Source organism: Poecilia formosa, unplaced genomic scaffold, assembly GCF_000485575.1.
Source record: "Poecilia formosa unplaced genomic scaffold, Poecilia_formosa-5.1.2 Scaffold94, whole genome shotgun sequence".
NCBI classification, from domain to species: Eukaryota; Metazoa; Chordata; class Actinopteri; order Cyprinodontiformes; family Poeciliidae; genus Poecilia; species Poecilia formosa.
Genome location: NW_006800033.1, coordinates 985,996 through 1,012,501, shown reverse-complemented (window position 1 = coordinate 1,012,501; position 26,506 = coordinate 985,996). Strand labels below are relative to the sequence as shown.

Sequence of the window (26,506 nt, the reverse complement as noted above, 5' to 3'; positions counted from 1 at the left end):
TGGCTTTATCTGGTGTACCATGGATGTGGACCGTGTTAATTTAGGTGCAAGAATTTAGGTAGAATATCTTCTAGCGAATAGAAACACACAGTGACTTGGATCAGTAATTTTAATCTGATTACTGGTTTGGAAATGATAATGCAGTAGGTCATATATAGGTATATTTTGATGCTGCCAGTGCGTGTAGCCCTCAAATGTATTATAGAGGAACGTGGTATAAAGTTTTCTTCTGTCTGTGATCGGATTTTTTTTACCTCACATTTTGGGCAGGGTAGCAATAAACAATATGAAGTTTATTGCTGTTTTTTTTTTTTTTCAGGTATCTGTGATTGCATTTTCTGTTATTATTATGATTAATGTGGCTGATCTATCCAAACATCTTTGCTGGTGAAGTTAAAGAGGAGCTCTTTGAAATCATTAAACAGTTGATTCCTTAATCAGGATTAGCGGCGGGTGGAGGATGTTGTCTCACTCATACTGATTTTTTTAACAGCTGGAGGGCTGAAAGACTCAGGCCAGATTTGATTTTTGACAGCTATTAAAAAGTCAACAAAATGATCAGCCCACACACTGGTTGATAAGATGTTGTCAGATTTCTCTTGACAGGATACTTGTGGGACGGATGAAGTGGGCATTATGACTAACTAATCTCATCCCTAATTAGAGCAAAGATGGACAGCTCCAGACTTATTTGGGTTTTCAATTCTCTCCCTGTACTAAGCATGACCTGAGCAATCCTTGGCTTTTCCAAATAATGTGGCCTGAGAAGTATGTCCTTGAGGGTTTCATTTTTTCTCTTTTCTTGGTCTCAGGTCAAGATTGACTTCAGACTTCAAGGATACGTGTTTAGTGTTTAGTAATTAATTTTTCTGTCTCCATTTCCCTATGCAAAAACCTGAAGTTATTTTACTGCATTATCCAAATATTAATCGATGTCTGATAAACTGAAAGATCAAACTCTTTGCAAACAGCTTGTTCGAGTTAATTATTTTTTAAGGTGATTGAAACTTTATCGTCTCAGGAAGGAGCAGTGAGCCGCAGACGTCGTTCAGAGTGACTGTAAAGTAAAGCTTTCTGTCCTGTAGTATCTATGTATAGTACTGTTGCTGCAACCACTGACATTCTCATTTGTCACGACCACTAAGCCAATCGCACTATTCTAAGAGCGCAGACTGTACAGAAGCTGATCTGGTCTAACAACTCTGCACTGAAGACATCAATGGGTCAGTGTCATATTGACCCATTGATGTGTTTAACTGCATGTTTCCAGCCAGATCGACTATAAATGTTTATCGCATTGAAACCCATTGCTACTTTCTTGTGGTGTTGCACTTCCACAGGTAAAACATAAGTTAGTAACATTAGTTCTTAATATAAATGTTTAACACCATAAGAATATCATGAACATGTCATAGTGTATGGAGTATTATGTGCAATTTTAAGTATAAGTCTATATTGATTTTTGGAAGGCAAGGTTTTTGGCATGATGTGTGTTTTGATACACTCTAGTCACGCCTCAACTGTGATTTACATCAAATGAAAGTTTTAATTTGACATAAACCGATTTTATCCGGTTCCAAGTCACAAGTTTTACATAAAAAAAAGTTATTTCTTAAAAAAGATTTGCATTGCAATGAACTTTAATGTAATAGCTCATGTCTGACATACAGTATTTATTTAATCACATGCTACAAACCAACCTGGGCCTGAATATGAAAAAGTAATTGGTTGCTAAACCTAATATCTTTGTCATGAACAACTGGTCATGGGTTTTTAATGTTGGTGTGGGGAAACTTTGACCCACTCCCCTTTGCATGATTGGTTTAATTCAACTACCGTAAACGTTTTATGGTAGTTGAATTACAACTACACTGGAGCTAATGTCACAGATCGATGGTTGGACAGTCTTCCTTAGGATTTCCTGACGGTGAGCAAAATTCGTAATTTTTTTGTGTTTTTGGTGTGTGGGCCTCATTTTGAAATCACGATTTGACATAAGTGTCAATTATTGCTTCACATGGGCTCAAGTAAATTAAATCCTCAATTAAAATTTGTTAGATGATCTGAAACGTGTAAGTGTGACAAAAACAAGCAAAAATAAAAGAAATCTGTAAGGAGGGAATTACTTTTTCACCGTCCCATAGCTGTCACCATTTTTATTCCTTCAAGTGATTAATGAACACCAGTCGGCTCTGTCGCTACCTTCAAGGCAGTGATGGAGAGGCCCCTTAATCCCAGGTCTTATCCCAAAATACAGATGGAAACAGATAGGCTATATTACCACAGCGCGGTGTGTCTGTGCAGTCATAAAGAGCATGTCAATTCTGTTTATTGCCTCATGATGAATAATTGATATGGTGATATAATTATGTTCCTCATGGAGTCACTTCAGCTGTTTTGGCTGTTTAGAGGATGGCAGCAGAGAATTTTGTCATTAATAGCCCTTTAATTATGAGCGTCAACCTGATTGATTCAATAACTTCCTGTGAGAGCAATTGACAAGACGTACACATAATTGCACATAACACTCCTTCCGACAATTGTGCCTTCTCTCACATCCGCACACACTTCCCCAGTGCTTAAATTGTCTGCTTCCTAATTAGCCTAGTTTAACTGTGTTAACAGGTTCCTTCGGGTCTTTCAACTGATAGAAATGAGAAAGACAGGAGGGGTAAGAGTGTGCGTTGCTTCATGTCTGCATGTAGAAAACATCTGGTACTTTTAGCACCACATCATGTCACCACACACGTACATGCTGCAAAGTTTTTCCTCATGAGTCTATTCAAACCTCAGCCTTAGCAGTCGCCTTTGACCTTCTCACGTCAAATATGAAATTAGCCACATGCTTGAAGGCACACACCGTGCAGATCCCAGTATGTCTTGATGGTGCTTGCTGTGCCAAGTAGCTCATGAGGTAGATCTCATTCTGGACGAATGTTTAATGTCCTTTTTTTTAAAATGTATTTTTTTTTTTTTTCCACAGAGTTCATGGGTTAAACTTTTTCCTCTCTTTAATAACAGCTTTGTCAGTGCAGTTTTCTGTAGGGATCACGATGTGGACTTGAAAAATATGTGTGTATGCACCGCTCCTTGTGTACTGCTGTAATTGCACTCTATCAATCAAATCGCTACCACAGTGTCTCCCCACCATGTTTCTCTGCTCTAAAAGATTGCATGTGACCCAGATACCACAGAGAGGTAACAGAGTGATGATTTATGGTCTTGGATGTGTCTGTTCGTTTCCATGTTTCGCCATGCATGCTCAGTTGGCCTCATCTGTCGATGTTACACTGATCGGCATCCCATCGCTGAATACGTCCGCAGGGCATGCTGCGGGTGCCTGAGGGTTAAGAAAGCCATAAGCACATCCTCGTCAAAGGCATGGCATGCATATTGTTCACGTTACAGAAGTGTGTCGGTTACCATTCTCCTCCCATCAGCACCCCTCCTGCTGCTCTCACTCTTTGCCTCTGCTTTTGCAGTCTCTGCCGGCACAGGGCGGAAAAGCCTCTCGCAGATTGCTCTGATTTCGTGGTAAGAGCAAGAGTGACACAGCATGAGAACAGTCTTGAAAACTTGCTCACATGCTCCTGATTATAATTTCGCATATACTCATGTGGCATGTGCGCAACGCCACATTTGCAGCTTCAGACACGCCTGGCACAAATTGTAGTGCTTTTTGAATAAATGTTCATGTATAGTAGTTGAAAAGTTGCACAAAACTTTTTTTTTTTTATTGCGCTGTTCCCTTCCACAGAAAGCAAGAAGTTTGATCCTTTTAAACTTTTCGACTATTGCATAATTCACTCCAATTAAGTCCATGATGTGACAACGGCAAGACTTTCATTTACACCTAAGCCATGACATTGTTGAAATAATATTGATGGAGCAAAGCCTGCCTAGAGTATTTTCTATGCTGTATTGTTATTTAAAGGGGGCTAAGGAGAACACAACAATGAATATGAAGGCAGAGTGAGAACGAGAGCTGGGGGAAACCATTTCAGAATGGATGTAGTATCATATGGGAAACCCATCAAACCACCACATTCTCAGATATGGAGATACTGTAGTTGGAAGAATCTTATTTTATATTTTGTATTAAAGATGAAAAAAAAAGTTAAAACCATATTTGACAATAAATCATTTAGATCTGAATCACATGCATATGTTATGGAGTTGTGTGCAACTAAATCCTGTCTAGGATTTGTTTAGTTATTGATGAAATACTGAGTTATGCAAATCCCCACACATGTCAAGCTATGTATTTAAGATATTTTGCCTGTTATGTGCATACTAATGATCAGCACCCAGACAAAAATGAATTAGTTAGAGGTTAGAAACCCATTAGCAACAACTGGCTTCAGATGGACACTGAATGGATGGTGATTCTAGGGGATGTTATGACTATGGATAAACCTGCTTATGACCCATCATGAGGTGCTGACAGATATACAGTAACATAGCAGTCCAAACATTTCTCAGGGATTACTGTCACACCTCAAACTAGGCATCATCTTCTTCTGTTTTATGTCAGGCCAGATGTCTTCCTCCAGTTAAGGATTGGCAATAGAAGCTATAATATTTTGCACGTTATTTTTTTATTTAGACATCTTTCTCGTCCAAACTGTACCAGTATAGCAGAAGTGATAATATGCCTGTGTTTCTGTTTGTTTGTTTTTACCTGATTAAATCACTCGGAAATAGATCTTCTGTCATTTCAGTTCTGATAAGTCTTAATCTGACAATGCTACAGGATTTACTCTGCTTCCGTAAATACGTGAAGAAATGAATTGGATTTGAAGGTGATGTTAATTTAGTCAGAATTTTGATGCATTAGTAGTTCAATTTTCATATTGGTTAATATAATGTATCGTTTTATGTATTAAAAATCATATAAGGTTCAGTAAACTGAAAAAACGTTCCTAAAGTTTCAGCAAATCATTGAGATGTTTTCCTTCTGAGCTTGCAAGTTTCACCGTTTGTTGCTTTATGTAAATCCCTGACTCGGTAATAATAAGATAGAGGATGTTTTGCAGCAGTATATCTTATAGCGAATTCCTCTTTCTCCAAATTATAGCATTTTATGACTTATTCTCTGTGATTTTGCTTATTACTGTGCTTTCAGGGTTATTTTGCACTCATCAGATTTCTTCCTGGTGGCTTTGTGTGATGGATAAACATCAAAAGTGCCAGAAACCTTTTGACATTACTGTTTGTAGCAAACCAAATAATCTCCATTCTTTCACTGTGTGTCCCCTTGCGTAGCATGGCAACATAAATAATGAGCACGTTCAGTTCTAGGTAGGTAATCCTTCCTCTAATCGGAGCTGGCACTAGGAGTGCAGCAGGCACTGATAGATGCAGGGGCAGCTTATTGGCAAGGACAGCTTGCATGCCAGCATCAACACCATCGCTGATCTGTGGATAATGCAGCTGGATCCTCACTCTTAGATACAACAACACACATCCAGACACACAAAACCCGCTCTGACACAGCACTTCAGCAATCTCTTCATCTCCCTTTATTGATATTCCTGTTTTTTAGTCTTTCTCTAGGGCTCACTCCAAGCACCAGTGTAAAGTGTGTCCATACATTTGCATGAGTGTTTATATATTTGAAAATACAGAATCTGATTGATGACATAATGCTTCAAACGGTGTAAGTTCTAATTGGACTGTTTGATTTCCTCCTCCTCATCAGCTGTCAGTGGTGTTCTCTGATCCATACTGCTTATTTATTTAATTAATTATTTATTTTTAACTTAAGCCATTTAACAATATCAAATATCAAAGACTGTTTTTCTCCAAACTTCTTTAAAGCAAAGGGAGCTGTCAGTTTCCTCATTGGTGTGTGTTGTGAGCGCACCATTAAATTATTTTATTGTAATGGCTACATGCTGAAATCATTTTCAGTGATAGATTAATCCAAATTCTGTTTTTATTGGAGGGACTAGGTTTCTTCTTTTTTTTTTTTTTTTTTTTTTTTTTTAAATGAGCTCAAATGAATTTTCAAACTGGTTATATTCTCTTAAAGCAAACCTGGAAAAAAAAGAAGAAGTTTTGTATCTATTAAGATGTATATGTCCTTTTCTTCCCCTAAAAATCTGACAACATTATTTCTATTAATTTTTATTTCTTAAAATTTCGCATTCTTATATTATTGTATATTTGGTATAGGTCATCTTTGGCTATTTACAATGTCAGTCAGCCAGATGCTTTATGTGGCTACAGAAGATCAGGAGATAAAACTTGAAAAAAATATTTATCGTTGAAAATTCAGTGTTTGAGTTATTGTTGTTATTTTTCACCACTCTTTTATGATCTAATTGTCAGACATTGGTCACTTTAATTCACTTTTTTGGGTTGAGAAAATGAACTCGATGTCTTGAGTCAAATGTATAATCCAAACTGGTGGTACATCAGCCCAGGCCTGGATTGGTCTATATTTGATGCAGGGCTGGGAACAATATTTAGGACAACATGCCCTAAATTTGGTTGGTTTTCACCCCACAGTTTTTAGAGTGTACACTATTTTCTCCAACATAGTTAGATTAACTGGTGAATGTAACTGTCCGTCTGTCATGTCTCTGTTTTGGTGTTGAAGTAGTTGAAGTAGTGTCCTGTTTCAACTGTACTCTGCTTTTCGTTCCCTCTCAGGGCTGTGCATCTATCAAGCAAATGTAGAAAATGGATAAATGGGCGGATTTTGGAGACATTTCTCTGAAACAAACTATATGTTGACATTTTTACCATTTTTCTTTTAGTGTAAAGAAACAATGCTTCAACCTCTCAAGCCTGCACACTGAGAACGTCCCCCAGCATATCTATAGAACCATCACGTTGATAGCAACTGAATCAGCAGGGACAGATTCAAAGCGACTTCCAACATGTGTGGTGATGTGTTGCTGAAAAGACCAACGTGATTGTTTTAATGTCACGCCAGCGGCGCCCTAACTGTCTCATTCTTTTGCTGCAATCGGAGGAGTCTGAATCCGTTTAGGTCACCCTTGTCTAACGTGTGTGTCATCAAAAGAACACAAGTTTTCTGTGTTTTACATGGTTATGAGAAGCAGTATGAGAGAATGTCTGCTACACTTCCCAAAGGCCAAACAGACCAGGAGCTGTTCCTGTACTCCAACGCCTGCTGATTCACCATACTCGTTTTTCTTTAAGGACTTACAATTATCTTCCCACTTGAAAAACATCTTAGTGGGATAACATGTTTACTTGGATGAGAGATCGTGTGTGTTTGTGCGTCCGTTTTTATGCACAGGCGCATGAGGTTTCTTTGGAGCCACGTTCGACATTTAATCAACTCACATCAGAAAATAAGCAAAACATGCACGTTTTTCTGAATGCCGACCTCCTCGTCTGTCGTAAGGTAACCTGTTTCATCTCACATTTAACTATCATGCTTCGTAGGCATGATTTGCCTCTTATTGGTATCTGTGTCATGAATGCTTTGTGTGAAAATCACATTGTTCATGAAACGAAGAATGTGACTTTTTTTCTAAGTCATATCAGACTATGTTTGCTTTGGTGTTCGGAAAGGCATGCAGGTACCTCGTTCTGACCTGGCCTGATTTCTCCTCTATACAAGCTGGCAGGATTAAAGTCTCTTATCTCGAGGAGAAAATTTTTAATAACCTCATGGACAAAATCTTTGTCCAGTCAGCTCAGACTGACTTAATCTTGTTCTCCAGAGCACACATCAGCATCCGCAGTTAATGCTATAGCATGGCTGCTTGCATGCTATAAAAATGCCTGTGCTCATTTATTTAAAAAGGAATTTTAAAAAATATGGTCAGGGAATATTCTTGGGTATATTTGGAAGCTTTTTTATGACCTAGCTACAATGAAAGGGCATAAGAAATGAAGCCAAAACTTATCACTGCTAATAATTCTGACTGATTTTCTTAGACATGCAGGTTCAAACCAGGGAATGGCAAATTGTTTGTTTGTTTTTTTTTAATGTTATGTCTGAATCTGGGTATTGGAAATTTTATGCCCACATCAAACACCGGTGACATGGTTCTTTATAATTACACTTTTTGTGTTAAATTTTAAAGCAATGTCAGCACACTTCTTACAAAATGCCTTGCAAATGTATTTGTAGCCATTGAATATGTTCACATTTCACATCTTGCAATGACAAGCTCCAGTGTATTTCACTGAGCTGTTATGAAATCTCAACAAAATTACAGTGAAGTTTGTTTTTATATGACAAAATCTAAAAAAAAACATATGCTATGAATAATGTAAAGAAAGACCTGTTATTAAGAAATGTTTTTTAGGGTTATGACATTTTTCATTGGCTCACCCTCCAAACACTGCTGTTTCTTTAACTGTACCTCATAACATTCACTAGACTGTGTTATTTAGCTGTTAGAGATTGTGTTAGGTCTAATGCTCTGGCCAATGCTGGTTGTAAAATAAACACACTTTTGCTGCTGGCTGAGTGCTAGACATCCTTTCATTCGGGAAAATGAAGATCTGTTTCTTCATTTGTGTGTTTTTTATCTGAGCCGCTGTTTGAGCAGCGTGCGGTTGAGCCTTGAGGTTTCTTCGTGTCTAAGTATAACTGGTGTTTTATGGAACATTTCTCAGTGTCTGTGGTTACTCCTATTGGGCAGTTCCCCAGTTGAGCTGTGGTTAAAAATGTGAACAAGGGATATATGGGTCTGTTTTCTTGCTTTGGCTAACTTTAGCTTGGTTGAGGCAGACAGATGTTTGAGTAGTAGAGCAAAACTGGACCGCTCTGTTTTCTTTGTGGTCAGAAATATGAAGGGCCACACTGGTTGAAGCTGACTTACTCAGCGCACTGGTTTTCTGTCATTTTAAAATTGCATAACCAGTCTCTCCCACTGGATTTGACTGGGTGTGTGACTCTGAGACCAAAATAAAAAATCTGTCATATTACATTAAATAATGATCAGAGCATACATGAGAGAGAGACAGAGATAGAGAGAGAGAGAGAGAGAGAGAGAGAAAGAGAGGTCGGGAAAAGGATCACATCATAAAAGACACTGCTGTTAAATATGTTGTGCTTCTTTATGTCTATTTTGAATTATGAAGAAGTGTGAGGACAATTATTAGCTCCTTATTGAGCAGATGCTTTTATTTCCTTTCAATGATTAATGCACCACCTAATTATATTTACAGTTGCAAACATATTTCTCCAGACTACAAATTACAAATTTGACATACTTATTAAACTATAAAAGAAATCTAAGTGCATCCCCCATATGCAGTCTGTTTTGTTGTTGTTGTTGTTGTTGTTGTTGTTTGTTTTACAGCACACACAATTTATGCTTAGAATATCAGTGCACCTATTTTAGACTTTGCAGAATTGATCACAGCACCCGAGAGGTTGCCATGTGTTTTGGCCATCAAGTTTCATTTAAGTGTGCTGTCCTTAACTGTGTTGTTGGAAATTCATACAAGAACATGGAAATGCATGCATGACATTTTCTCGCCACAGGCCCCCATGCACATGCAGCACCCACACATTTGCATGCATTTCCATCTCTCACGCAGATTCAGACTATTCGGCAGACATTAATTGCTGCTCCCTGGGGGCTGCGTGTCAAAGAAGTGGGAACATATTCATCAGAGAACAAAAAAAGGCGAGAGCAAAGAGGAGGAATGATTGTTAGCTTTGTGTTTCTGTGCAAAGAGGGCTTTTAAACAGTGAAAGATGCAGAGAGAATGATGGAGCCAGGTGTTGGTCAGTTAACCTCTAATGAAGTGGAGAGTCAAGCTTGTCAAATCGATCCTAATTATTCTCCTGCCTTGTTTCTTAAACTAAATTGAAACCTTCCCTCTTTGTCTCTTTCTGCTTAATGTATTACTGCGGGAGAGGAGAAACAAATATTCACTTCAGCTAAACAAGAGCGCCTCAGCTGCTTCCTGACAGCAGCACTGGGCATCGTGTCTCCTGGGTCAGTGATTTTGTTCAACCCAGATCGAATTTGGATGGATTGGCTGAGCAAGATCCCTTAGAAACTTAACATACAAATCACCATTGGCTCTTTGTTAATGATGCGGCTTCTCCCATAAAGAACTACTAAATCACTACAAGCAGTGACTCTGGTATTATACGTATCAGCGTTTTGCAGGGTCAGAAAAAAAAAAAGACTTTATGACGGACACTAACAAGCTGTAACGTTGTTTAAAGATTTTAGACAAAACTGAATTTCAGCATTCAAACCCTTGCAGACTGAAAGTAAGAAGCAAGGACTGCTTGCTTCTTACCTTCAGATTATACTGTCAGGGTTGTGTGTTCAGAGAGCGGAACAATATTCGTTTTATGACACACTGTTTTTATTTTTAACCCAATCACCTTCTTTGCCATGTTTTCTCTGTCATCTATACGGCTATAAAACTTCCTACGGCTTTCTTTTAACAGCTATCTTCTTGGCACTGCTTCATCAAAGCCAGATTTATGAACTATGCAGCTATTAGCTGTTCTGTGTCAGATTCTCTCACTTGTCCGAGATCATTTTATTGATATGTCATAAAGATGGCTCCACATTGGGTTGTTGGTTGTTTCTTTGCAGATCCTTCAGAGTCCTCACGGTCTTTATGGCTCCATCTTTGAGCCTTAGTCTTGTCATTTTTAGACGATAAATGCGGCAGAGCTCCATGAGATGTCCAAAACTTAAGATTATGTTTAACATCCAAACCCTGCTTTGAACTTCTCCTCAACTTTCACAATGACTTGTGTAATGGGTTCCTTGGTCTTCTTAATGCAGTTTGTTCACTCTTGTTGTCATCAGTTGGGTTACTTTACTGTCTTTACATAGGAATTGTAAAGAACAAGCTAAGAATGTTTCAAAATATTCTAAAATACTGTGATACTTCACAACTGCCAAAAGAAATGTGCTGTTGTCTTGATACATGTGTTGGATTTGAATCGTAGCCCAGTGCCTTTCTGTTGGAGTTTTAATGTTCTCCCCCTGCATGTTTGGATTCTCTCTGGGTACGCTGATTACATTCTACAGTCTAAAAAGATGACTGCAGAAATGAGTGAGTGTGTGTGCATAGTTGTTTGTCTCTGTGTTGCCCCGTGAAGGACTGGTAAACTGTCCAGGGTGCATCCTGCCTCTTGCTCTGTGATTACTGGAGACAGGCACAAGCCCCCCTGCCGCTCTACAAGGACCAGCGGTTATGGAAGATGGATGGATGAAATTCCCCACTGGGACATGTTTAATGCCTTAATACTGCTTGAAACTGAGTGAACTGTATTATTTTTAAACACTAGCTTAAAATAATACATTCATCTTTTTCTTCTTTGCAGGAAGCCTCATACTCAGCTTTCCTAACAATTCAGTTTCCGTGCAGAATGAGATTGAGTATACACACTGCAAACACGTTTTAAGCAAGGACACGATGATGATGATGATGATGATGATGATGATGATGATGATGATGATGAACCGGTGTAAAAGTAAACACTGCGCCAATGGATTTGCTCGCTCTCTTTTTCTCTCTCTCTCACAAAACAGACACCCGAAGATACCTGAAACAAATGGACTCGCTGTGCACTGCCAAAGAAGTACAACAAACAAAGATTAGAGAAAATACATCAATTTATCCGCCTCCGTTCTTTATTTACTCCTAAGCTCAGCCTGGGGTGATGGGGACTGCAAACACTCGCGTCTAACTTGCCAACTATTTCCACTATTGCTGATGCTTCCTTTTCAGTGAACACCCCACCGATTCTTCTGTAATTACACTAATTGGAGGATCTTATAGTCTGGACATTTTACAGTCCGCTCGGATGCCCTGGACACAGACAGGTAGAGTTTCAAGTCCAAGCTGTAGTTACAGTGATGACAATTCATTTGTGGTGAAAGAAATAACACTTTGATGATGCCAATTATGCAACAGCCTTTGTTCGTCCCTCACCAGTCTCTCAATCTGACTCTTTCTGCCTCTCTTCTCTTTTCCAACCTGATTCTCTGGGTTATTGTGGATTTTCAGGACTTTATTGATCTTTATCTGTGTCAGAAGGAAAGCAAATCCCACCTACTGTTAGACTAATTAGCGTTACTTACTATGAGTCAGTCCATTGACTGTCGTTTTACTGATGCACAAGTATTAGATCTTTAATTGCATTACATTTTAAATACATAGGCTTTAATACGGTGTTTACCCATGATTTGCAGCTTTAACTTTGCAAGGAATGGTTAGGAAATTGGGGATAATTGACTATCTGTTCAGAAAAGTATTTGTGAGATCAGACAGTGATGTTAGACAAGGAAATCAAGCTCATACTCTCCACTGTTAGTTACTCAAAAGATGAACTATTGAGTTCAGGCCCTGTGAAAGCTGTTAAACATCCTCTGTTTCAAACTGTCATCCATGCCCTAATTGACTTTGTCTTTTTGCAAAGACATGTTAGAACTTCAGTCTTGAAAGTGCACAATGCAGTCAGGTAAATACTGTTCTTCTGGCATACCTAAGAATGAGGAAATGTCAAGACTGGACTTCTAGACAAGAGGAATGCGACTTTTACTGTTTCTTTATACTCCTGGGGTAAGTCGTAATTTCAGTCAATGTGCCCTAACCGGTGAATGATACTCAGCCGAGCTTTTAATTGTTCAGTTTTGTTTGTAGTTGTTCACGTTTGCTGAATCGCTTGCTGATTGTTTACAGCGTTGAAGGGCATCCTATGTTTGCGATTGTACTTGTAATTCATGCGGTTGTGTCCGCTGGCAGCTCGTGCTACACAATGCCTGCATGACTTTCACTCATAGGTGGTCTCCTCTCATCAGTTTGATTTTGAAGCTGCTAACATGCCTGCTATGTTAACATTGATACATCTGCAGGCCAGTCTGTGTCCTACTCAGGAGGAACCAACGCCCCCATGCCCACAGTGGCCACAATGGATGGGTGGGAGGTTGAACTCACAGGTGGGCCTGTGGTTTGAACTGCTCTGAGCTGCGGAAGTGATACAGTATTTCATGTGCGTGCAACAGACAAAAAAAAAGATAAATAGAGGTTTTATTGGTGAGCTGCTATGCCGGGTGGTGCTCTCTGGTCTTTCTCTTGTCTTCTGATTGATGGCTCCCATATGTTGAGGGAGGAGGTGTTACAGTGTGCGGGTGTATCTGAAAGTGAAAATAGCACCCCCGCCCTCTTCCCACAGGGTATCCCTCTGACAATCTCCTGTCCTGTCTCAGCCTACAGAACTCTGTGTGTGGACTCTGCACTGCTTCAGTCTCACACAGCTTCTACATTGAGCTGGAGGACTGCTTACAGTATCTGTAAGCCATATAGTGCAAACACATTTACAGATGAAAGATGTAGACTCCTTTTGGTTCTAGTGAGCCTCTGTCCAGCAAGTGGATTCAAAGCTCCATGTACATGAAAGTAGCTTGACCCTGTTTCTCGTCTGTCAAAGGGTCCTGACCCTAAAGACAGCAGAAGTACAAGGTGAAAGAAAAATACACAGGCAACCAGCTCTCCTTGTTAAAAAAAAGATTCAGCAACATCCCACTTTTCAGCTTCACTAGATAAAGATGTCAAAAATGGTATAAAGAACTCAGCCGTCTGAGAAAAATGATCTTGAACAAGAATCTACTCAAAATTGTACACCCATTGTAAAAATTAGTTACATTAAATTTGTTTTTGTGGGAGAGACCATAAAAAGGAAAATTTCTTAAGACCAATTTTGGGGGGGGGGTTCGCCAAAGTTGCAGTGAAATGTAGCATAAAATGTGGTTTAAAAGTGTTTAAACCACATTCAAGCTGCAGGAGCAAAATGTTACGACCCGTCTAGGGGGGGCCAGGTCGCAACATGAAGGATCCATCCTCCTCAAAGTTACCACTAGAGTACTTGGCTTCAGAGTCAGCTATCGCCAAAAACAACAAACAAAAGGAAACTACCTAAACAGTAACAGGAACTTACCTAATCGAAAGTAAATAAACCAAAGGACCAAAACTTACCTTCCTAACTAAGAAAAACATGAGAAAACTGAGGAAACATAAACGGGAGCTCATACACTCCAGAACTCAAACACAGATGAACAACGGAAAGGGGTGTGGCCGGTGGAGATAAGTAGAGGATGGAACCCAGGAAGTCCGCTTCAGCAGCCTTTATATTCCTCACCTCCGGGAAGCAGCCAATTAGACGTTCTGTCGTCTTCTGGAAAGCCAATCAGGGACGGGTACCTGCACGCTCATGTTAGTCTAATTAACCTTACGACGCCGGTCGTAACAAAAATGACTAGTAATGCACATCAAACATGTTTTTATCATCAAGCAACCTGCTGAGAAATAAAACTAAAATTAAAATGTTGCTTAGATATGAGTTTTGTTCAGTCTCACTGATCTAATCTCTGCTACACCTTTACAAAACTTTAAGGTTCTAAATAAAAAAGCTTTAATGAGTAACTGCTCTTAATAAAATGCCTCATAAACCTTCATCAACCTCTTTTTTTCCCCTTCAGAAGTTTTCAAGAACTGATAAGATTTTCCATCAGCTTGTTTTTTTAAACATGAATCCCATCTCTGTGTAGAAACTTCTCTTGATTATTGGTTGTCTTGGAGGATAGAGGGGTATAATTTGCTGTACATATTGCACTGCAAGCTTTCATTTTGGGTTTTGTTTTCACAACCATGCTAATTGGCAGCAACTAGTTGCTTGGCTGGAGTGTAAGGGGATTCCTGGGTGAAGACTACAGTTTTTTTTTTAGTTTTTTTTAGTGCCAGAGACCAGCATTACTTAAAGCTCTTTAGAAAACATCTGATTGAGTCTCCTGAGTGCTCCCAGATTGGCAACGTGAATTGCAGCTTTCATGAAGCGGCTTTCTCTAATGTATTTTTGAGAACCGTATGCTCTGTGTCTGTGTTTGCGTGTGTGTGCGTGCGTGTGTGTCAAAGTGGGTTTCTTACATGCTTGTCAGCATATATGGGTTGAAGACTTGGCTTCACTTTGTTTTGTGTGCCTGTGCAGTTGAGGCTGAAAAGGTAAATAATTTGAAGCAAAGGCAGAAAATCAGCCACATAAAAACACAGCTGGGTGTATTTCGGGGCTTTTTATTTTTTATTTTTTTGTGATGTCTCAATCCTTTGCAAAGCTACTGTAGGCTCACATTTTCACTTATTTATGTACAGATAGCGGCATATACAGCAAAAATGTCATCTTACTGTTGTGATCCATAGTTTTCTGTGTTTATTCTTGGGTTTTTTCTGTGTTTATTGTGATCCTGTTCCCTCTCAGTCTCTGTGATGTCCTGTCCTCCCTGTCTTGATAGATCCCAGCTGTGTCTCGTTCCTGTGATTACCCTCCTAGTGTATTTAGTCCCACCTGTTGTCTGTTCCTCGTCAGATCCTCATCTAACGTCAGTTGTTGTCTGTGGCTGGCTTCACAGTCGAACTGTCAAGTCCTGTGTTGGTTTAGCTCGTGTTTTCAGTCTTCAGTTTTGCAGTTGCTACCGATATTAGCTATGTGCTAGTGTTTCATTAAATCATCTTCATCATCATCATTTTCTGGGTCAGCTTTCATTCTCACCACCACCAACCATCCCCATGACACTTGCTTAGTTTTTTTTAAAGTATGTTTACCCCATGGTTTTGTACTTTCACAGCTGTGATATAATTCTATGTAAATGTTTGGGAATCCTTTCACAATTCTGCTGGCAGAGTATTTTTTTTTTTCAAACTCTGTGCTGAGACATTTTGCTGTTTGCCTATGATAAATAGAGATTCATGTTGAAGTTTGGCTTGCAAGGGCAAAAAATAGGCATGAAGTTATCACTTCTAAAAGGTTTGGACAGTGGTTTTACTGTTCCTCAGAGAAACTGTGCTGCAGCACTCTGTCTCCCCCATGTGGATTGTTGGATCCTGTGATTAAGTACAAGTGCTTTTCTTGTCAGTGGTCTAATATGGTCATTGATGTGGACAGAAGATATGTCTGTGTTTTTACAGACAAGGAGGATTAATTAACATGAAATTCAAAGATGATAAAAAAAAAATCATAGTCTCCTATAAGCTTCACATGTTTCTCTTTTGTAATTATCCTCTCTAGGCAGATGAATTTGTATAAGAGTAACACTTAATTGGATCAAGCTATGCTAATAAAAAAAATGAGGAAATCATTAAGTTTGTGGTGCTTTATGTTGTATTTAATGTCTTTTGTCATCTCCTCTCTTATTCTCTTGCAGGCATGAAACGTCCTTTCAGCCCGTCGTCTTTTCCATTTCCTGACCTGGAAAGGAGCAGTGTTGGCAGGGAACAACCTATTCAGATGGATAGCGAATCTTGCTTTGAGATCCAGGATGAAGGCGAAAAACTACATGACACATCACATGGGGGCACTCGGCACTCTCCACCCTACAGACCCAAAAGAGAGCGGAAGCAGCGGACCTACACGCTGTGTGAGGTCTGCAACATCCAGCTGAACTCAGCTGCCCAGGCCCAGATTCACTACAACGGCAAATCACACCAAAAGAGACTGAAGCAAATCAGCAGTGGCAAAATGCCAGGAAACACAGGTAGGCCCCCAGGAGCTGCTTGGCTGACCACTTCTTTAGTTGCAGAATGAGGCCTAACTCAATTTTTAGCTCTGCACAGCACAATAAAGCCATGCAGATTAACAGAATCCCACACAGTGTTCACAGTGCAGAGTCACGAGCCTCCCTGCACGCATACCCGTTACTGTATACAACAGAAGTTAAACAAATTGGATCCTGTTTGCAGAAATGTGTTCAGACAGAGCCTTGGGGTGAGGAAACAGACCCACAAACACACTGCAATACAAATGGAGAAAAGCAAAGTCAGCAACTGAGGAACTAATTAGGAGCTCAATGTGTTGATGTTTCTAGGAGTAAAGCTCCTAGAAATGTCTCACTTTAAGAGTAAAGTGAGACGTGTTATTTTTCATTCTCTGCTGTGCCATTTACAGGTCTGCTGAAGATAACAGTTGAATCTATTACCTTATATTTTTGTTTGGAATAACTAACAACTCAAAATGTATCAAAATTTGGAAGCACTGATAAACGTTGTTACCAATAACTCTGAGAGAGAGGTGGAAACATCATGCAAAAGAAAAGAGTAAGGAACAAGTTTGCAACCNCATAAAATGTGGTTTAAAAGTGTTTAAACCACATTCAAGCTGCAGGAGCAAAATGTTACGACCCGTCTAGGGGGGGCCAGGTCGCAACATGAAGGATCCATCCTCCTCAAAGTTACCACTAGAGTACTTGGCTTCAGAGTCAGCTATCGCCAAAAACAACAAACAAAAGGAAACTACCTAAACAGTAACAGGAACTTACCTAATCGAAAGTAAATAAACCAAAGGACCAAAACTTACCTTCCTAACTAAGAAAAACATGAGAAAACTGAGGAAACATAAACGGGAGCTCATACACTCCAGAACTCAAACACAGATGAACAACGGAAAGGGGTGTGGCCGGTGGAGATAAGTAGAGGATGGAACCCAGGAAGTCCGCTTCAGCAGCCTTTATATTCCTCACCTCCGGGAAGCAGCCAATTAGACGTTCTGTCGTCTTCTGGAAAGCCAATCAGGGACGGGTACCTGCACGCTCATGTTAGTCTAATTAACCTTACGACGCCGGTCGTAACAAAAATGACTAGTAATGCACATCAAACATGTTTTTATCAGCAAGCAACCTGCTGAGAAATAAAACTAAAATTAAAATGTTGCTTAGATATGAGTTTTGTTCAGTCTCACTGATCTAATCTCTGCTACACCTTTACAAAAACTTTAAGGTTCTAAATAAAAAAGCTTTAATGAGTAACTGCTCTTAATAAAATGCCTCATAAACCTTCATCAACCTCTTTTTTTCCCCTTCAGAAGTTTTCAAGAACTGATAAGATTTTCCATCAGCTTGTTTTTTTAAACGTGAATCCCATCTCTGTGTAGAAACTTCTCTTGATTATTGGTTGTCTTGGAGGATAGAGGGGTATAATTTGCAGTACATATTGCACTGCAAGCTTTCATTTTGGGTTTTGTTTTCACAACCATGCTAATTGGCAGCAACTAGTTGCTTGGCTGGAGTGTAAGGGGATTCCTGGGTGAAGACTACAGTTTTTTTTTTAGTTTTTTTTAGTGCCAGAGACCAGCATTACTTAAAGCTCTTTAGAAAACATCTGATTGAGTCTCCTGAGTGCTCCCAGATTGGCAACGTGAATTGCAGCTTTCATGGAGCGGCTTGCTCTAATGTATTTTTGAGAACCGTATGCTCTGTGTCTGTGTTTGCGTGTGTGTGCGTGCGTGTGTGTCAAAGTGGGTTTCTTACATGCTTGTCAGCATATATGGGTTGAAGACTTGGCTTCACTTTGTTTTGTGTGCCTGTGCAGTTGAGGCTGAAAAGGTAAATAATTTGAAGCAAAGGCAGAAAATCAGCCACATAAAAACACAGCTGGGTGTATTTCGGGGCTTTTTATTTTTTATTTTTTTGTGATGTCTCAATCCTTTGCAAAGTTACTGTAGGCTTACATTTTCACTTATTTATGTGCAGATAGCGGCATATACAGCAAAAATGTCATCTTACTGTTGTGATCCATAGTTTTCTGTGTTTATTCTTGGGTTTTTTCTGTGTTTATTGTGATCCTGTTCCCTCTCAGTCTCTGTGATGTCCTGTCCTCCCTGTCTTGATAGATCCCAGCTGTGTCTCGTTCCTGTGATTACCCTCCTAGTGTATTTAGTCCCACCTGTTGTCTGTGTTCCTCGTCTAACGTTAGTTGTTGTCTGTGTCGGCCTTCACAGTCGAACTGTCAAGTCCTGTGTTGGTTTAGCTCGTGTCTTCAGTTTTGCAGTTGCTACCGGTATTAGCTATGTGCTAATGTTTCTGCCATGCCACCTGTACTGGACTGTGTTTTGAGCTTCTCTTTATTAAATCATCTTCATCATTTTCTGGGTCAATGTTCATTCTCACCACCACCAACCATCCCCATGACACTTACTTAGTTTTTTTTTAAGTATGTTTACCCCATGGTTTTGTACTTTTACAGCTGTGTGATATAATTCTATGTAACTGTTTAGGAATCTTTTCACAATTCTGCTGGCAGAGTATTTTTTTTTCAAACTCTGTGCTGAGACACTTTGCTGTTTGCCTATAATAAATAGAGATTCATGTTCAAGTTTGGCTTGCAAGGGCAAAAAATAGGCATGAAGTTATCACTTCTAAAAGGTTTGGACAGTGGTTTTACTGTTCCTCAGAGAAACTGTGCTGCAGCACTCTGTCTCCCCCATGTGGATTGTTGGATCCTGTGATTAAGTACAAGTGCTTTTCTTGTCGGTGGTGTAATATGGTCATTGATGTGGACAGAAGATATGTCTGTGTTTTTACAGACAAGGAGGATTAATTAACATGAAATTCAAAGATGATAAAAAAAAAATCATAGTCTCCTATAAGCTTCACATGTTTCTCTTTTGTAATTATCCTCTCTAGGCAGATGAATTTGTATAAGAGTAACACTTAATTGGATCAAGCTATGCTAATAAAAAAAATGAGGAAATCATTAAGTTTGTGGTGCTTTATGTTGTATTTAATGTCTTTTGTCATCTCCTCTCTTATTCTCTTGCAGGCATGAAACGTCCTTTCAGCCCGTCGTCTTTTCCATTTCCTGACCTGGAAAGGAGCAGTGTTGGCAGGGAACAACCGATTCAGATGGATAGCGAATCTTGCTTTGAGATCCAGGATGAAGGCGAAAAACTACATGACACATCACATGGGGGCACTCGGCACTCTCCACCCTACAGACCCAAAAGAGAGCGGAAGCAGCGGACCTACACGCTGTGTGAGGTCTGCAACATCCAGCTGAACTCAGCTGCCCAGGCCCAGATTCACTACAACGGCAAATCACACCAAAAGAGGCTGAAGCAAATCAGCAGTGGCAAAATGCCAGGAAACACAGGTAGGCCCCCAGGAGCTGCTTGGCTGACCACTTCTTTAGTTGTAGAATGAGGCCTAACTCAATTTTTAGCTCTGCACAGCACAATAAAGCCATGCAGATTAACAGAATCCCACACAGTGTTCACAGTGCAGAGTCTCGAGCCTCCCTGCACGCATACCCGTTACTGTATACAACAGAAGTTAAACAAATTGGATCCTGTTTGCAGAAATGTGTTCAGACAGAGCCTTGGGGTGAGGAAACAGACCCACAAACACACTGCAATGCAATTGGAGCAAAGCAAAGTCAGCAACTGAGGAACTAATTAGGAGCTCAATGTGTTGATGTTTCTAGGAGTAAAGCTCCTAGAAATGTCTCACTTTAAGAGTAAAGTGAGACGTGTTATTTTTCATTCTCTGCTGTGTCATTTACAGGTCTGCTGAAGATAACAGTTGAATCTATTACCTTATATTTTTGTTTGGAATAATTAACAATTCAAAAGTGTATCAAAATCTGGAAGCACTGATAAACGTTGTTACCAATAACTCTGAGAGAGAGGTGGAAACATCATGCAAAAGAAAAGAGTAAGGAACAAGTTTGCAACCGCACTGTTATAGCAACATTTAACAATATATAGATAGCATGATTTTTAAGTGTTGTTCTGCCACTTTAGAGAATTTTTTTATTCTGTTTTTAGTAGATCATTTAGTGTGAACTACTTCAGATTTCATGCTAAATGAGCACTTAAGTAACAAAAATAACATTTATTCTTAGCTGATAGTTTATATGTATTTGTTAATGTTACCAAATCAATATTTCTTGTATTCCATTTAAAATCGAGGGGCAATTATTGAAAATCAGTTGACAAATCACAATCAATACTGAACTTTAACAACAGGTTGACAAAATCTGTAAAAAAAACAAACAAACAAAAAAAAAAACTTTACAGATGTAAAATTGTGGTACTTTTAAACGTGAAGTACGAGATTCACTGTAGGATATGAGACGTGTTGCATTATTTACCTTTTATCATTTGTTTATGATGTCGTTTGTTTATCCAAATGTTGAGATTTGCCAGAATGAAGTCAGCTTGCTCAAGTCTAGAGAACAAATTTTCCAGAACTTTGTCAGACACTAATCCCATGTGTTGTGGTCTAAATTCCCTGTTTTGGTACGCTGCTGCAGGAGATGCAGAGTGCATATAAAAAGATGTGTTTTTTATTTTTTTTTTTATGTTGGGGTGTGTATAAGAGGACATGCTGCAGTTGTGGAGTGCAGATTCTCTCTGACACACAGTCACAATCATGCAGCCTTATCTCTGCTCACCTTCTGCTGACTCCCTCAGGCTGCTGGCTCTTCGGTGTCCTCGACTCCACCACATCTCCTGTGCTCTGGATGTGTGCCTGTGTATACGTGTGCATCCTGCTCGCCTCCCTCTGATATTTTTAGAATTTCTAAATGCTACAGAGTTAGTAGTTTGTGCTGGGGAAATAGAAATATATGCCTCAGTGCGTCCATGTCTATGTTAGCCCCCATGTCATTTGTAAAGGTGGTTTCTGTGGCTGGTATAGATGCTAACATGTTGAGAGATCACAGGGCTTTAAGGGCAACCAAGAAAATGTAAATTAGTTTATGGTGTATATGTAGCATGCAACGTGTGCGTGTTACTCCCAGCACATTGTTTCATGTCAGCTCATGTTTGCCTTTCTCTCTGCTTCGCTGAGCTGACAGTGGGTCCGGGCTCTTCTCTCTTTCCCTTTTCCCTCTCTCCCTCTGGCATGGATACCAGACATGTGGGGCAGCCATTCCTTCGGAAAGATGAAAGTTTGAATGTCTCGGCGATTAAAAGATTTCATTCAGTGATTACGGAGAATATGCTGGGAAGCTCACTGACAAATCTGGTTGGCAATAACTTCCCCAGATGTTAAAATTAGAGCCATGTTTAATAATGATGAAACACGGCTTTGCTAAATGCTAGATTTCATAGTGAGTGCTAAGCTTGTTTGTGGGCTGAAGATGGTTGACATAAAGCAAATCCCTAAAACATCACCTTTTTAAAAAAAGTTTTGTTAAAAGTTCATTCTGTTAATAATGATCTTGTCACATTATTTTGCATCTGCCTTTTGCTTCAGTAGGGAAGGGACACCCGAGAGCAAAGAAAGATGAGTCTGTGCCAACACCTGAGGATGTATTACACACTACAGAAAAGACAATTGGATCTCTAGATAATAGGTAGCCAAGGATTTTTGGGATGTGTGCTACAGAACAAAACAATTGGGACACAATTATTTCAACTATAACCCAATAATAATATAGATCTATTTGATGCTATGCCATGCTCTATGCACCGATGAAGATATATTCAGCTCACTTGTCAGGTGTTTAAATCTAGAATCAAAACTGTCTCTTTCACCTACTGTGCTTTCTTTTAATCTGGAAAAAAAAAATCTGATCACTTAGGGAAATTCGTGGAGCACTGACATTTAATTTTATGATGGTCAGTTGATCCTTAAATATGAAAAGAAAACAAGACGGTGAGTGGACCACAAGAATACTCCTGACCCCGTGGCAAATGCATGCTTCAAAGACATGACAGAACTTAATGTTGCACAGACTCAATTTTCTCACACTTAGACCCCTGTAGCCAGGGCTTTTCAATATGCCTGCATGCATTGCATGATAGAAAATAGCCTTCTAGTGGCTTAAAGGAAAATGTACAACAAGAAATTCATTAATCACGAGTGACCTTATTTACAAGATGACATGCGTTACGGGTGCAGTGAGTTACGGTATAGAGTTTACAGTTCCTTTATGAGTGTAAGAGTGGCAGAGATTTGCGATAAAAATTGCTTCCTCATCTTGCTTGTTGGTTCAAATTATGTCCATAAATAGCAGCACCCATTGAAATGCTGTTGGTCTTGCTCCTTAGCTTACTGGTGTTTATCGTGTTAATGTACACACCATCAGCTCACAGCTCATTGATGGAGCTCACATCAATGAGCTGTGAGCTCCAGTCCAGTGATACGCTGTGTTGCTTTCACCACTGCGCAGAATGTCATGTTCAGCGTCCTTGTCGATGGCACAACAAAAGAGGAGAGGGACATTGGGCTGACATAAATTCATAATTCTAACATTTTGACATTTTTTTGGTCATGTGTGTTTGCTTCTGTTGTGTTAATCTTCAATAAGTATGAATGTTTTCTTTGAGTGGAAACAGATTTTGCTTTGTTTTTGTTGTGCTCTTTTATTGTTTAATTCTTCTGATTTATTCACATTTATTGTGGTATGAAGAAATGATGTCTTTTTCAGTGTTCCTGTTGTGTTCCGTGACTAACTCTATGGCTTTTTCTGTTTTCCTAAAGCATGAGAAACTGGATTAAAGCCAAGGATTTTGTGCATGAATGCATTTGAACATCTGCATTTATGTTTGTGTTGCCTTGCAAATTCCCTATTTTTCTGAAATTTTCCTTCTCTGTTTAAATGCCTTTGAACACAGATGTGCTTCTATAGACTTTGTAGTGTATATATTAGCAGTTCAGTGTGAGTATTCCTGGATATTATATTAATGAAAAGGATAATCATAAATGTTAATGTGGATGTACCCTGTTTGTAGTTTCACTGGGCTGTCTTTTCCATGTGGATGTCACAATTTCTTGAAATTTGACGTGACTTTGGAGTCATGTGCTTTTGTTGCCATTTCCTCACCTCCGGTCCCCTCTCCTCACTGTCCTTCCCTCGCTCTTCCTCACTTTGCCCCAGGGTGCAGCCCCGCTTTGTAGCAGCAGTTCAGACTCTGAGAAAAGGTCGCCAGGCAAGCCGGGCCGACACGCAGAGCTCTGTGTAGCAAAAAAAACATGAAGTCTGGCATCTATAAGGCCACCAAGAGGGGGCATATCTCTCAAACGCCATACAATGTTTGTGTTTACGTGGGTTCTTACAGGTCAGCTTCATGTGTTTGTGGAGAAGGCCATTTGACTCTAACTATCAGCCCTTATCTGTTTTTTTCTGATACATAAACCTTTGCTGCCATCGCTCCTGCAGCCATATCTGCTAAATGAATTGAACTGTTGGTGAGTTTACTAAATGTCAGAAAATATCAAGCTGTTTATTCAGCATCTTGTCAGTTTGGTCACCTGGCATGACCCCTTTTTCAGTCAATTTTTAGTGTTTATCTCAAAGTCTGGATATAATGGAGCACATTTGTCACTTCCCCGGGTTTGCAGGAAGTGTGTGGATATGCAGTCATTTACACCAGCAACAACTCAGTGCATTTGGACATCTATTCACGGTGAAGATGTTTTTTAAGAAGTTTCCCTTGAGCATCAGGATAGCGGCAAAAGTGATCAAAGTGACTTTGAATGTATTTTTGCTGTTGATGACAGATGGGTTTACTTAAATATTTTAGGAACTGCTGATTGGATTTTTACACACAATCGTCTCTTGGGTTTACCAAGAATAATCCAAAAAAAGAGAAAACAGCAAGCGAGCAGCAGTATGTTTGCCTGAGCAGACTGGTTTAAGATGATGGAAAAGTAATCGTAGCCCAAGCAACTGCTAATTAAGACAAAACATTCTCTGAATCCACGACACATTAAACCTTAAGTCAGATAAAGGAAACCACACTCAGTTTGTAGACCCTGCCATTTTTGTCCCATTTTGAGTGAATTTTCAACTTATGACAGTTTTTCGGATGGGGCTAAATGTCGGCTTTATTGTGTGTTGTGCACCGTGGAGCAAACAATGGGTAATGAGAAGCGATTAACACCTTAAAACCAGCTCCCAATCAGCAAGCATATGGTCGCTTGAAAATCAAACCTGTTTGAAATTCTGGTCGCCACTCATGAGGGTATATGACACTGTTGGAGTATCACCATGAGGCAAATTTACCTGAATCTCACACTCTGTGGGTGTGCCAACATAAGAGCAGGAGTGAAAAAGGAGCTTTTCTGCACTTTTGTCTACACAGAACAGCAAGGATTGTCAAAGAAGCGTGTTTGTTTTTACTGAGCATTGTCTCATTCGAGAGTGACCATCTGCTCACTTCCAGCTTTTTCCTTCTTCCTCTTGTTTGTAGTCTTGGATTCAAGAGTCTGACGTGTCGTGTTCCCACATGCAGTGTGAGCAGTCAGGTCGTATCAGAGCATAAGTTGTACCGTGTGAGAACATGATTCGTGGGTTGTGAATGTTTGAGCTTACACGTTAAGCTGAAGCTGAATAAAACTACTGAAAATACCGTATAGTATATGCCTAGATTAAGTAAAACAGACGTTCGGTTCGACAAAGTTGTACTAAAACAGAAGGGAAAAACATTGTTGCTCTGCTCAATCTAAAATTGAGCTGCTGCATTTAAAAGCTAGGGTGAAAACAACATTAAGACGTGGCTCTACCTTGCTTTTTATCAATAGTTTAGGTTGCTGGTTGGTTTAGACACTGCAGCCGACCTGAGTAGGTATCACTGCTGATCATCCTTCGGACGAATAGAGCACCTTTCTGAGGATAAATTCACATCAACAAACCTACAGCAACTTTGTGATGTTATCATGTTAATACATACCAAAATACAAACTCAGTGGCACGTTGGGAAAACAAAATGTTGTGCTTTTTAGCAAACTGATTAAATGACAAAACAGGGGATTGCTGAGAGACTAGCAACACTGAAGGAGCTGCAGATATTTCTGGAAAATAATGGTGATTGTCTACATTTAATAACAATTTCCTGTATTTTCCCAAAAAAAATAAATAAATAAATACCCAGAGTTAAACATGGTGGTGGCGGCACCATGTTCTGCAATTGCTGGTGTGAATTTGAACAGAATTTTGAACTATTTCAAATAACTTTAATGATTTATTTCATGTTTCAGCATCACAAGATGCTCAAGCCTAAATTCAAATGAATCAAGTGATATCTTCACTAGAATAAAACCTGAGCCCTGCAAAATTAGAATATCTGTGTAGGATGATCTGAAGATGTCTTTGCAGTTTTGACAAACTTGGACAAGTTTTGCAATTATGAGCCAAGGAGACTGAAACTCTAATCCTTTTAGATGTTCTTATTGTGCTTCTTGTGTGTGTCATACTTTGGTTTTGTGTTTTGCTTTATTTGGGGGTTTGTAATATAAATTTCTTATGGTGGCTCGTGGTTTGGTATATTTTTATGGCCTCTGTTTTCTTGCTTACCCATTTCCCAGTGTATTCTATCAGCCATTTTCTCTAATTTTCTTCTTTTGTGCAAGTTACTGGCAGCTGACAAACAACTTCCCATTGTCCTACTTGACATTGAGTTACTTGCCTTCCCTCAGAGCTGTTACTAATCAACCACCTGCTCCTCATTCAGTAATTACCTCCTTGCCATTAGTTGGTCACCTGTTGCTCAGGTCCTCCACCAGCCTGCGGTGGTCATCCTGTGATTTGTTTTGACTTTTCCCTGGATTCTTTTTTTTTTTGTAAGCTTCAGATTTTCCTAATTTTTAGTTCAAACTGTTTACCACCCGTCCTCCTGTCTTCTCTTTGCTTTAGGGTGCTCTGACTCAACATCACGACAATTTAACTTGGGCAGTGATTGTGTCCACCATGTAAATAGGGGTGGGGTGTTCATCAAATCCTTACACACGAACACTACAATGGCCATTGTAACCTGATT

At 39.5% G+C, this 26,506-nt stretch overlaps 1 protein-coding gene across 3 annotated transcripts in view; it reads left to right on the top strand.

The window, feature by feature from the left end:
• Positions 1 to 26,506, top strand: part of znf385c (zinc finger protein 385C) — a 130,293-nt gene that overhangs the window by 19,600 nt on the left and 84,187 nt on the right. Inside the window, exons 1-2 of one of the 3 annotated variants that reach the window (XM_007558107.2) lie at positions 14,876 to 14,976; positions 16,173 to 16,502. In XM_007558107.2, coding sequence (XP_007558169.1) covers positions 16,175 to 16,502 — 328 coding nt within the window. In that variant the 5' untranslated portion in view covers positions 14,876 to 14,976; positions 16,173 to 16,174. Of the gene's footprint in view, positions 1 to 14,875; positions 14,977 to 16,172; positions 16,503 to 18,253; positions 18,345 to 19,560; positions 19,891 to 26,506 lie in introns of those variants that run through there. The other 2 variants (XM_007558106.2, XM_007558108.2) reach the window with 2 other exon arrangements.